The sequence below is a fragment of the Babylonia areolata genome, chromosome 3, assembly GCF_041734735.1.
Source record: "Babylonia areolata isolate BAREFJ2019XMU chromosome 3, ASM4173473v1, whole genome shotgun sequence".
Taxonomy (NCBI): domain Eukaryota; kingdom Metazoa; phylum Mollusca; class Gastropoda; order Neogastropoda; family Buccinidae; genus Babylonia; species Babylonia areolata.
Window position 1 is genome coordinate 16,384,466 of NC_134878.1, and position 12,245 is coordinate 16,396,710.

Sequence of the window (12,245 nt, forward strand, 5' to 3'; positions counted from 1 at the left end):
CTCCTCAAGAAGACCTGTCACCACAACGATGCACTGCTCGTCGATTCAATCGATTTGCAATACTCCCCTTGTTGAGCGCATTCTTCTCAAGAGAAGTTTGTCAATGGAACATCTTTGTCAAAGGGACTCCTTTACCGACGTTGAGCGTATGCTGCACTAGGCCTAAAGAACCTTGGTTTATCATCGAAAATATATCTCATATCTCGGCTTTTATCTCGCAACCATTGACAGCTGTTTGGATCATATAACAATTCATACTTTTACCAAGCTGACTGCGTGATCAGTTACTTTGTAGCAGTTTACATCGACGGTCACAAAGCACAATACAGATACTTCTTATAATAGTTCTCGTACTTAAAATAGTTCTCACATCTCAACGATTTAGGCCTGAAAATTGACTGACATTTAAATATGCCATTCAAAAACCACGATGCAAGTTGTAGGTTTTCAACATCGCCGAATCCCAATAAAGTATTCCTACTTCCACAACGATGGCCAGTATGCATGTGTATCGCGGAAGTAATAATTACACATGAAAAAGGAATATTTTTATCCCAATTTCCATCATCTGTGTTTGCATATGTGTAAGGGACAAGCATACAGACACATAGGCAGACAGCCTAAACAACCAGATAGACTGCTACAACAACCAGACTGCTGCAACAACCAGACAGATAGCTCAGACAAGCAGACAGATCAGACAGACAGACAGACAGACCGACAGAGGACTCGCCTGGACACCGGTGCTCATTACAGTCCTGTGTCTCCTCAGCAGGTCCAGGGCACTCGGCCCCGCCGTGCAGGGGCCCCGTGCAGGTTCGGGTTCGCTTCTGACTGCCTCCGCCGCAGGTCACAGGGCACTGTGACCACGAGGCCCAGTCCTCCCACACTCCGTCCACTGTCAGCATGTAGCAGTCCCTTGCTTCATTTTAGTACGGTTTTTTTCTTATTTCTTTCTTCAAAATGTTTTATTTCGAATTTTGTAGTTGTATGTGAGTTAAACAACAGCTACATTAATCTGATGAACTGTTTTGTGCGAAGCCCTAATTACTCTTCACATAGTTCAGGGACAGGGCGTTGTAATTCCAATAGTCTAACGACTCCCCCACCCTACCCCACTCAGATAAACATTATTTTTGTATTCACATGAAAAGACAGAAGTACAAAAGAGTTGGAAGCGAGAGAGAGTGTGTGTGTGTGTGTGTGTGTGTGTGTGTGTGAGAGAGAGAGAGAGAGAATGTGTGTGCGTGTGCGTGTGTGTGTGTGTGTGTGTTATATGCGATACGCTCTCATACGAATAGAAACCCAGCTCTGCAGTTCATATCAATATATATGCACGATTTCTATTTTGATAAGTGCAAAATGTATAATTCTTCATGATTGGAATGCTCAGCAGATTCAATGTGCACACGGTCGAACTGAAGATAGAAAATTAGTATGACATAAACTAAATACAATAAATCTTAAGACAGAAAATCTATGTCACAAAATAAATGCAATGAAACTTTATACACGTATCAAATACGTTTATTCATCTTTGCGTATATCTAAATGTTTATTTATTTTTTTAAATATCGCCGTTTGAAAAGTTAAATGTTAAAAAAAAAATCAGCAAGAAAGGAATATGTTGCATGTGGCTAATACTTGGCAACAAAAACCACAATCCTTTATTAGTTTATATCAAACAAGAAATGCAAGAACTTCAAGACGCACGTGTAACCCAACTTAACCGAACACCTGAATTATGGAATAGAAAAACTCCGGACACACTGTAAAGCACATGCAACGTGACACCATATCTGACACTGTAGTTACCTCAGTGTGCAGCGATCTTGACCTTTGACTTCGACTTCTAACCTTGACCTTTGAAAGCATTTATATTTTTGGCTATTTTACCGATCACGGGACCAAGACTCATTAAGACTGGAAGGAAAACCAAGCCCCGTCATACTTCTGTATCATTTCTTCGATTGTGCTATGTCGTGACATTGACACTTGCTAGGGATTTTGTTCAATTTACATACCTGGACTGTTCACTGTACAACAATTGCTGGAGACAAGGTACTGGACCTTATCTCTTTTATGCCCACAAGCTCTTATTGTTATAATCAAATGCCGAGTAGTGACATTGACCTTCGACTTGTAACCTTGAATGTCTAGACGGAGCGTGTTGTTTCCATGGCAGTCATAATACAAGTTTTAATGAGGATGATTCAATTTTCTTTCTTTTTTTTCAAAATAGTGACATTGAATTCTGAATCCCTACCCTGCTTATCACAATTTTGATCGCTGCACTACTTGCGGTTGCTGAGAACACACACACACACACACACACACACAACCAACCAACCAGGAGCGGGTGATTACATAGAATCACTTTGTTCGCACATGTGAGTTTAAAAGGAATCAAATTATTTTCTAAAGAAAAGGGTCTGTTCACTTGCAAATCAATGTTTGTTTATCCAAAGGTAATATGCACTTTGAAACAAAACTAAACAAATCTACACATGGCTTCAGTGTTTGGAAACACAGAACAACATACGCATACACATAGATGTGAAACAAAACTCACAAGTATGATACATGAAGTGAATGCACCCATATACACACTCACATACACATATACAAATAACAAAAACATTTGTTGGTGGGAGTTCAAACAAAGATCGACAAAACCAATGCTCTTTCCTAGAATATGCTAACAACTGAAAAATAAAATCACTCGAATGAGAAATGAATCACACCGAAACTAGTGGATGATGGTTGTAATTTAAGCGCGCAGCCCGCAAGCGAAGCATCTATTCTCCTAATAAAGTAACTGAATGAAATGATAGCATCAAGAAACTGAAGAAGCAAATCGCATTGTGAAAGCAGCCAGGGTGGTCAAATTTTGAGACAGACCCTCGCGTTCAAGAAAGTAGGTCTACGCAGATCCCTTCGGTTATATTTGTTCGGTCAATTCTAAACCGAATCTGACGGTAATGCTGATCATGATTCATCGTTTTGTTTGCAAACTAAAGCTGAAATCGCTCCGTTTCGTTTTCCCCCTCGTAGTTCCAGCACAACGTCTTGCAGTTGAAACAGTACATTTACAAAGCACATGGTGGTAAAATGTTTGTCGCTTTAAACAGAAAAAAATTACGCTTTTTACACGGCCAGCCAACGATCGCGCGTTTACCTTGTGGATCGCCCGCATTTACACTACACTGCAAGGGACACTTCCTGTGCCGATTCCACGAACATAAGATTGAATAAGCTACCCGTCTCCTGAGAGCTGTGAACGAAGTCCAGAAACGAAGTTTTGAGCAATTTCTCGGCCCAAGAAAGTTTAGCTGGCCTGCTGAGAGCCTGGTCGCCAGATCGTGTTGAATATTCAGACTGCGAATCTGTTTTTGAACTTTTTTTCCTTCACATTCTCTTTTAAAGGGCTCTTCACCGGCTGACTGCTATGCAACCATTCTTCCCTTTTATCATGCGGGCTGTGGACTTCACTGATAATCACAAGGTTCTCATTCCCTGGAATTACACAAAAAAGGTAACCACTTAACGTCCTAAATTGGAATTCTAACCCAAACTTACTCATAAACGTAGATATAATCCCCACTGATGTTGAACAAAATTCTAACTCCGACCTAAAGTCAATCTCGTCATCTACGAGATAAAAAGAGAATAGTTTCACATTAATGTTGTTAAACTGAAATGCCAAACTGACGGTCTTTCCAATACTTTATCACAGAGTTTTCAATGAAGTGTTCCAACAAAAATACTTTCGCAGTTTTGTCATTAAACTGAAATGCCAGACTGACTATGTTCCAGTCCTTCATGACAGAGTTTTCAATGAAGCGTTCTAACAGTAGTGGCCAAGAGCAATGACCACCTCTCGGACAGCGTCACACGTCACCATGCCAAGCCAACACTCCTCCAAACATCTACACAAGCAATGCAAACGCAAGACAAAGCGCACCGGGACAATGGTGCGTGTTGCACGAGCGGTTTTCTACTTTCGCTCCTTCGCAGTCCTGCCCGCCATTGAACGGACCAACGCACGTGCGACTGCGCCTTTTGACCCCGCCCCCACACGTGACGTCACAGTCACTCCACTGGCTCCAGAGGGTGAAGAGGCCATCCACTGATACATAATTATATTGATTATGCATAAATGATTTTTTTTAAAGAGACTTGTTATTCGCTTTTTGGTTGGTTGTGTGTGTGTGTGTGTGTGTGTGTGTGTGTGTGTGTGTGTGTGTTACTCCCAGTGGACAGCTAGAGCTAAGCTGAATGCAAGTTATATTGCAGGTAAAGCAGTGAGCTCCGCTCCATTTGCATGTCTATTATCAAAACTGTCTCATTTTCCTTTCCAAAAACATGCATGTAAACAACACCATAATAGCTGTTACTTTCTGAAGCGCGAGGTTACAATTTTTGTCAACAGCAGTTCTTGTCAATACTATGCAACAGATTGGTTCCTGAATGAGAAATCTTTAAAAATGAAATAAATAAATACAGTCCTTTTTTATACCTTGGAATGGCTTTTGTTTAGTTTCTGTTGGAAAATTCAGTTAACCGGGAGATTGGTGGATTTTTGTCACAAACATATCTGGGGTTCATCCTGCCTTTGAGCTGTGATCCAACGTGCTTTGTCTTTCAGGAAAATGCTACAAGTTGATTTTGTTCCAGTTTCAGTTTCCCATGGCGTCACTGCGTTCGGGCAAATCCATATTCTACCCTTCACCACGTCTGCTAGGCAAGATTCCTGACCAGCAGCATAACCAAACGCACTAGTCAGGCCGCGAGTGATTGCATACATATTTGTGTATTGATTGCATACATATTTGTGTACCTATCAGAGTAATTTCTTCTACAGAATTTTGCCAGGGGAAAATACCTAGGCTACTATGGGTTCTTTTTGAATGCACTAAGTGCGTGCTGCAAAAGGGACTTCGGTTTATCGTCTCATCCTAATGTTCAGACGCTCGGTTTGATCTTCCAGTCAAACTTGAGGAAAAGGGTGAGAGCGGGATTCGAACACAGGCCCTAACGGACATTATGTTGACAGATAAGCGTCTTACCATTCTGCCACCTCCCTCCTTCGTTCCAGAAGTTTGTAAGTGCATTATATCTGTTCATGCAGTAGACACATATTTTGTATCATTTTCACGTTTACCATTTTCTTGGAAATGGAAATAACAATGTTTCTGAAATAGCATTTCATATTTGCCAGAACCTTCGCCATATCTTTGACTTAAAAAGAAAGGGTATGGATGAACGAATGGATTTCAGTTGCATTCAGGGTATGCTGCTACGTGTATTTCTTTTTCTTTTAATTCATATTTTATGAAAAATTATTTCTACATGCATTCTGAAAACTGATGCTGCGTGGATCGATAATCATTAATCTACATCATCGCAAAATATTTCAGCATTTAAAATACAATGTTTGGTCAGGACAGAAGTATAAGGTTTCGATTATTTGACCATATGAATCAGGTTTATCATTTCTAAGTATATTCTGTCATCCTAAAAAGTCTTCATTAAAACGGGCACTAATCACTTTTTTTTTTTTTAAATATAATACGCTGTAATAATCTCGGTCATAGTTAAGTCTAAGTGGCTCCAATGACTTTGACATCAAGGCAATCAGGCATTGTCTGATGACAGTTCTTTTCGTCTGAGCCTTTGTATTTTATACATGTAAATGTTCAACAGAACAATCACGACTAACATGATGATTTTAGTAATTTCCGATGTGGATTTTTCATCTTGGGGGACTCGAAACTTATTTCAAATACCCCCCTTCCGCCCCCCCACCCCCACCACCTGTCTCTCTCTCCCTCTGACTTTACATCTTTTTGTGTTAATCACAGTATAAATCTTTCCAGAAAATCATTTTTGAACATTTTCAAAAACAGGAATCATATGCAGATTTTAAATCATATGTTAAAATACTGTCAAACACAAACACACACACACACACACACAAGCACGCACGCACGCACGCACACGGGGAATCACATGCAAGCATGAGATTGCACACACACACACACACACACACACACACACACACACACACACACACACACACAAGCTCGCACGCACGCACGCATGCTTGTTCAAGCTCGCCACACGCTCAGAAAAGAGCACTGCATGTTGCCCTATAGCTTCGCTCGAGAACACCAGTTAGCCAGCATGAAAGAAACGCTTTCGTTCCAGAACCTGGGCAAAGGTGAACATTGCACGCTTCCGACTGACGGGACGGGCCCTGGCAGTCGGCGCCGCCATAGCGCGTGTCGTGACAGTCGCGATGACGCCACCGCGTGCCGCCCCCACAAGTGACGTCACAGAGCTCCCACTGGCCCCACGCGCCCCATTCACCGTCCACTGGGGACCAGTATATACACACACTGCATTTTAATGCACAACGCGTGGACGAAGCGCAATAAATGAATGAATAAATAAAATAATAAATAAATAAATAAACAAATAATTAAATAAAAGCGCTGAGGATAGACAGTACAAACTGCATGCAACTTGACCATGGACGAATCAATCGGGTGCATGTGCGCGCGCGCGCGCGCGCGCGCACACACACACACACACACACACACACACACACACACACACACACACACACACACACACACTGCAGTATCGAAATATGAAGGACACACAAATATGAAATACTAAACACGATTTTTCAATATGAGAAAATGAGAACTTAGTTGATTTGTCCACTTTAAACGTGACGTCCCAGTAAACGGCAGAGAAGACCAGAAAGGGACCGTGATTAACATAAATGCTCGTGCAGAACGTGACCAAATGTATACAACCAAAGATGAAACAAACGCGATGAAAGAGTTATAAAATGAACGTAACAGATTGTTTTTCTTTCAAACTTAAAAACCATCTTAGATGAACAGATGTTTTTCTTTCAAACATAAAAACCATTTTAGATGAACAGACTATAAATAAATAAACGAACGATAAAAACAACTGTAAGTGGATCAGAGTTCTCCACATTTGTTCTTTGAAACTGTAAAAGTACTGCACCAAAAACAACTCTTTCCACGAACGAGAGATGTGTATAAATGAGCTTCTGGAAACCCATTTGGACTTCGTTTTGTTGAATCCCTGAACAATGTGGACGCTTTAAATCATGTTGGGGAAACATGATTCTGTCTAAATTGTCGACAGTCAGGAAGCTGCTGTTCAAAATAGTGGAAGGGTTGGGGGACATAACTGCTTTTGTTTTGTTTTTCCTCTTTTATTTTGTCACAACAGATTTTTCTGTGTGAATTTCGAACTGTTCTTCACGGGGAGAGCGTCGCTACAGTGATATGGATAGTATTTGTTTTCCTGTCAAGTGTTTTTTTCTACATAACATTTGCCACGGGCATGCCTTTTGTTGCCGTGGGTTCTTTTTTTTTCGTGCACTAAGTCCACGCTACACATGAGATCTCAGTTCATCATCTCATCCGAAAGACGAATGACTTAAGCTTAGGTCTGAATTGTTGACAATGTGGACGCTCTCTTTCCAAACACATGTGAACACTATGTTTTCTGAACTGCTGATAGCTTGGGCGTTCTTGTTCCAAATAATGCGAAGGGACATGAATCTTCAGTCTAAGATTGTGGTAACTGGAAGAACTAGTATCTGCTTCTCCCACAAACTCCTTACATCGGCGGAATTTTACTTCCTGTGTCTGGTACTGTGTTCACGCCAAAAGCTTTTATGCCCTGCGCGGACCTTACGAAACACCTGATCTCTCTGGCAAAAATGCATAAGGGGGAAGGAAAGAACTGTACTTCGAAGACTTTTCTTTCTTAGATGAACAGACTATAAATAAATAAACGAAATAATAAACAAAAAAAAATCTTTTCTTTAAGGAAAAAATCACTTGCTTTATGTCATACCATGTAAAATACACGTCATATTTACTGACCTATGGAAATTTGTTTGCATATTGAACTTCTCGGCATTTGACATAAATATGCAAGGTTACATTTACATTTTTAATGGAAAAATCGCTTGCTTTCAATTCATACCATGTGATATCCATTTCATATTGGCTGAACTTGGGATGGATTGTGTTATATACTGAAGATACGGGTTTTGTTTCGTTTTCATATGTGCATGGGTACATTTAACAGGTTAATAAAGGCTTGAGATATCCCATGCGTAAGTTTTTCAATCAACAATACGACTGTTTGGTTTAAAGATTGATTAGGTTTACCAGCTAAAATTTGTGAAACGAACACGAGTTATATCGAATGAAAAATCAGGATTTAGAAAGCTTAAAGAAACGAACTGTGTGAAAGTTAGGGAAAGGATATCATGATACCAGGCGAAAACAGTGGAGAAATGACATATATCAAATGCTTGTGAACGGAAAGAGAGTAAGAAAACACAAACAAAACATTATCGGTTAAACAGTTACAATCAAAGGTATCATATCAATATATGAATATATATCATATCAAATATGAATATCAATAAAATAAAATAAAATAATCAAAAACAAACAATGAAAAACAAAACAAAGCATGATGACAATTAACCAGTCATATTTCCCTCTCACATACACCTAGAAAAGAACACACACACACACACACACACACACACACACACATGCACACACACGCGCGCGCGCGCGCGCGCGCACGCACACACACACACACACACACACTGCGCTGTGCTTTACATGGAAACATAAAATACTTAAACCAGCATAAGGCTTCTCAATGGAAAACAAAATATCGCAGAAATGCTTACTGAGCGTATAAAGCAATGAAACAGAAACGAAGGATAGGAAATTAACCAGGCGGTCTGCGACTTGCTGAGGCAATTTGTTAGTCAATTCTAACTAAAGCACAACAGTGGATACCCTGAGAAGGTTACTGGATACAATGACTGAAGGCAAAAAAAAAAAAAAAAAGTGAAAGCTAGAAATAAGCAATGAAAACAAAAACAAAAACAAAACCGCAAGACATAAGAATAATGATTCTTTAAAAAGTGTATACACGAAAGTTGTTCAAAGTGAGAAAAATCCGTAACAAAAGCCAGCAAAACGTTTCCATTTTAAACTTCAACCATTCAGGAAATGAAAGCAACAACAACAACAAAAGAAGTGTGAAGGCTGTGTGTGTGGAACACGGATGCTGTTAATGGTTGAACCCATCCTGGCTGCTTCTCTTAGTATCGCCGACTTTGAAGTTGACCAGGATGTTCGCGGATCATGCTGACAGAGTCTTAAATCTGTCAAACAGTCCACGAACAGAGAAACCAGTCCCGTTGGTCATTAATAAACTGTCAAGACACCTATCAAACAGGGTCCCGCTTTTTCCACTTGCAGAGTTTCATGAACTATTAGGAAAAGTCGGCAATCAAGAGAGAGGAGTAAATGAATGTAATAAACGGTTTATTCATCAAATCCAAGAGCAAAACCTCTTTGTTTTGCTGATGTTTTTGGTCAGTGGATAAAAGATACAAGGGTGATACTCTCTGAGGAAGCTGGTAGTGATGTCAGATTTGAAGGTGCACAGAGTTTTCGCAGAGCAAGTAGATTGTCTTACCTGTGCGTAGTTCCCTATTTTCGCAGGATGTAGTCTGCAGCTGTGTGATTTCGTGGTGTGTAGTTCCATTTAAAAAAAAAAGAAATGAATAAGAAATCCGAAAGCTTCCTCGAATTCCACTGGGTAATTTGAACTGGAAATCTTGCTGTTTTCTGCACCGTAATGATGTACATGACAACAGCCACCTTTGTTTCTGACATCCTGCTGTTTTCTGCACTATAATGATGTACATGACAACAGCCCCCTTTGTTTCTGACATCTTGCTGTTTTCTGCACCGTAATGATGTACATGACAACAGCCCCCTTTGTTTCTGACATCTTGCTGTTTTCTGTACTGTAATGATGTACATGACAACAGCCCCCTTTGTTTCTGACATCTTGCTGTTTTCTGCACCGTAATGATGTACATGACAACAGCCCCCTTTGTTTCTGACATCTTGCTGTTTTCTGCACCGTAATGATGTACATGACAACAACAGCCACCTTTGTTTCTGACATCTTGCTGTTTTCTGCACTGTAATGATGTACATGACAACAACAGCCACCTTTGTTTCTGACATCTTGCTGTTTTCTGCACTGTAATGATGTACATGACAACAACAGCCACCTTTGTTTCTGACATCTTGCTGTTTTCTGCACTGTAATGATGTACATGACAACAACAGCCACCTTTGTTTCTGACATCTTGCTGTTTTCTGCACTATAATGATGTACATGACAACAGCCCCATTTGTTTCTGACATCTTGCTGTTTTCTGCACCGTAATGATGTACATGACAACAGTCCTATTTGTTTCTGTCGGTATGTTTTGCTTTATTCTCGTCCGTTAAATCTGATTTCAAAAATCAAACCTTATCTATTTTTTTTAAAAATCGCACAGCATTTTTCTTGTCTTTCTTTTTTTTTCTGCGTCGTTTTGTTGTTGGAGTTATTTTGTTGTTGTTTTTTTGTTTTGTTTTGTTGGTTTGTTTTGTATGATTATTTGTGTCTACCGTTTAGTGTTGTTCCTGACATTGTTTCAGTTCATATCTCAAAGGCTCTTTGCTCTGTCTTATATTCACAAAGTGCCAGTGGTAGTTTAAGCCACTCGCTTTTAAATCTAACGCCTCACGACACGGTCATTTCAAAGCTGTCACCGATGCTTTAGACAGGTAGAAAGTAGTTTTTTTGAATGACGTTTCCCTGAATAACAGACATAGAACTTCATTCGGTAAACATCTCACATTCCTTACGCACACCTGACCTTGAAGTCCAGAGAAGCGACCCAAAACGAATACCTGAAGTACATACCAATGTGCCACGCTTTTTGTGGGCTTATCATTCGCCTCAACCACACCCACCACACACACCCTTGTGACCGCCAAACAGTCGTTTCCTGGCGTGGTCAAATTGTTCTGATTGCATACAATTAGGAACAGTGAAATTCAGACATAATTTGACCTCATAGAGTTCTGTTTGCCGTCTTGTAGACTTACATTCTACCGCAGAAACACCGTGATGCCGATTCTGGATTTTTTGTAAATCGTCATGGACAGTCGTCACTTCAAATGCCAAATACCACGTCATTGTTACAGCCGCTTGACGTCCACGACAGACTCCCAGGCAGAGGATTCTGGGGATCAGTGACGGTTCGGGCCTGAACATGGCAGGAAGGATGACCGAGCGGGCGGTGATTTCAGTTTCAGTTTCTCAAGGAGGCGTCACTGCGTTCGGACAAATCCATATTACAGGCACATGCCTGGCCAGCAGCATAACCAAACACGCTTAATCAAGCCTTGAGTGCATGCATACATATTTGTGTACCTAGCAGAGCAGGGATTTTTCTACGTAATTTTACCAGAGGACAACACTGTCGTTGCCATGGGTTCTTTTTTCAGTGCGCCAAGTGCGTGCTGCACACAGGAACTCGGTTTATTGTTTCATCCGAATGACTAGACGCTCAGTTTGATTTTTCAGTCAAACTTCGGAGAAAGGGCGACAGCGGGATTCGAACCCAGACCCTCACGGACTCAGTCTTGACAGATGAACGTCTTAACCATTCTGCCACCAGGGTACTTTAAAACAGCCAGTATTCAACGTCATTCTGTACTGCATTGTTCTTGAAGATCTAAAGCGCAAATGTGTTCATTCTGAACTCGAATGCTTCATTCTTGAAGAACATGGGATATTCGTTGGAGATGATACTCTCAAGCTCAGGCATCGAAAGACATACACACCACAGTGTTGGGCTACTGTTGTGCCGCAACGAGAAATTGTTTTGACATCATCCTTACATATTGTGTGGTTGGCATCATCCTTATATAATGTGTCTCTTAACTCACCGTTCTTTCCAGGGATGTGCAAGAAAGAGCTAGGGTCTTGAATACAGCCCACTGAAAGAAATTCTAAACATAAAACATTTTTTTCAAAGTGTTTGCTCAATTTTTTCATCGTGTTTTAATCAATGACAATAACCAGCATAGGTATGGCTACGTAATTATTATCGGAGCGACATTATTCATTTGATACAAACCCTTCCCTTTTAATAATCAAAACGCAAAAAGTCGCACTTTATACAAAATGTTAATACCTCCAGTCTATTTTTTTCTCTCCCAAACAGGGTGGTTGACCATAAAATTTGTTAGTTTAACGACAGAAATACTTAAGATACACATCGGTAGTTTTTTTCTTATCAA

At 40.3% G+C, this 12,245-nt stretch overlaps 1 protein-coding gene across 1 annotated transcript in view; it reads right to left on the reverse strand.

The window, feature by feature from the left end:
• LOC143280246 (SCO-spondin-like) overlaps positions 1-12,245 on the reverse strand; it is a 73,862-nt gene that overhangs the window by 28,212 nt on the left and 33,405 nt on the right. The window contains 4 exon segments of the mRNA XM_076584879.1: positions 734-898; positions 3,965-4,129; positions 6,214-6,378; positions 10,814-10,847. Coding sequence (XP_076440994.1) covers positions 734-898; positions 3,965-4,129; positions 6,214-6,378; positions 10,814-10,847 — 529 coding nt within the window.